Source organism: Aphanomyces astaci, assembly GCF_000520075.1.
Source record: "Aphanomyces astaci strain APO3 unplaced genomic scaffold supercont1.95, whole genome shotgun sequence".
NCBI lineage: Eukaryota > Oomycota > Saprolegniomycetes > Saprolegniales > Verrucalvaceae > Aphanomyces > Aphanomyces astaci.
In genome coordinates this window covers 250,162-250,945 of record NW_009798358.1, presented here as the reverse complement: position 1 = coordinate 250,945, position 784 = coordinate 250,162, and the positions used below count along the sequence as shown (strand labels likewise).

At 50.1% G+C, this 784-nt stretch overlaps 1 protein-coding gene across 1 annotated transcript in view; it reads left to right on the top strand.

Annotated features, from left to right (window-relative positions):
- Positions 1-539: 539 nt before the first annotated feature.
- H257_16972 (hypothetical protein) overlaps positions 540-784 on the top strand; it is a gene marked incomplete at both ends in the record, with an annotated part of 491 nt that continues 246 nt past the window's right edge. Inside the window, one exon of the mRNA XM_009845596.1 lies at positions 540-775. Coding sequence (XP_009843898.1) covers positions 540-775 — 236 coding nt within the window. The remainder of the gene's footprint in view (positions 776-784) is intronic.

Sequence of the window (784 nt, the reverse complement as noted above, 5' to 3'; positions counted from 1 at the left end):
GTGTTAGAGAGTACTATTAATATTTGAATTTTGTATGCTTGGACCACCTCACCACTTACTATAAGGGGTTAAGTGCATCTCAGTAGTTAGCGATAGCTAACCACTAGCAATGCAGTTAACCCCGGAGATTTAGCATCGTATGTGCTCACCAGGGGTAGGACGGAGTCCCAACGGGCGCAAAGGTGTATCCGGATGTGATAATTCCCTCTCCGAAACAATATTTCGGGTTGAAGCACCAGCAGAACTGTTCATTGGTGAGGGAATTATTCTACATATTCTTCGGGGCAACATGAACAAGTGGGTTTGGCCCGCGAAAAGGCACCGTCTATCCCAACTTCAAGCTACTTTTGGTCGTCACAACCAAAACCAGCTTGAAGTCAATTTTGGATAAAACACCGGTCAGTGACATTTCAGTGACATTTCGCATTTAACTTCACCTGATTTCTACGATCATGTAAACGAACTCGAGCGCCTTTGCAGCGCTAGACAAGACGACGACAGTCTCACTGACGCCTCCGGTGCTTGAGAAGCGCCCAAAGATGGTGCCGTATGGCAAGGTCCCAGGCGAGAACCGCGGTGAGCAGCCGATGGAGCCGATCATCTACCTCGAAGATCCGTACTATTACGTCCGCGACGACAGTCGCTCCAACACGGAGATCTTGGACCACTTGAGGGCTGAAAACGCCTACACGAAGGCGGCGTTGAGCCACTTGGACGGCCCGCAGGATGAGTTGTACAAGGAGTTGCTCAGCCACGTGCAGGAAGCGACCATATGGTGCCGTAT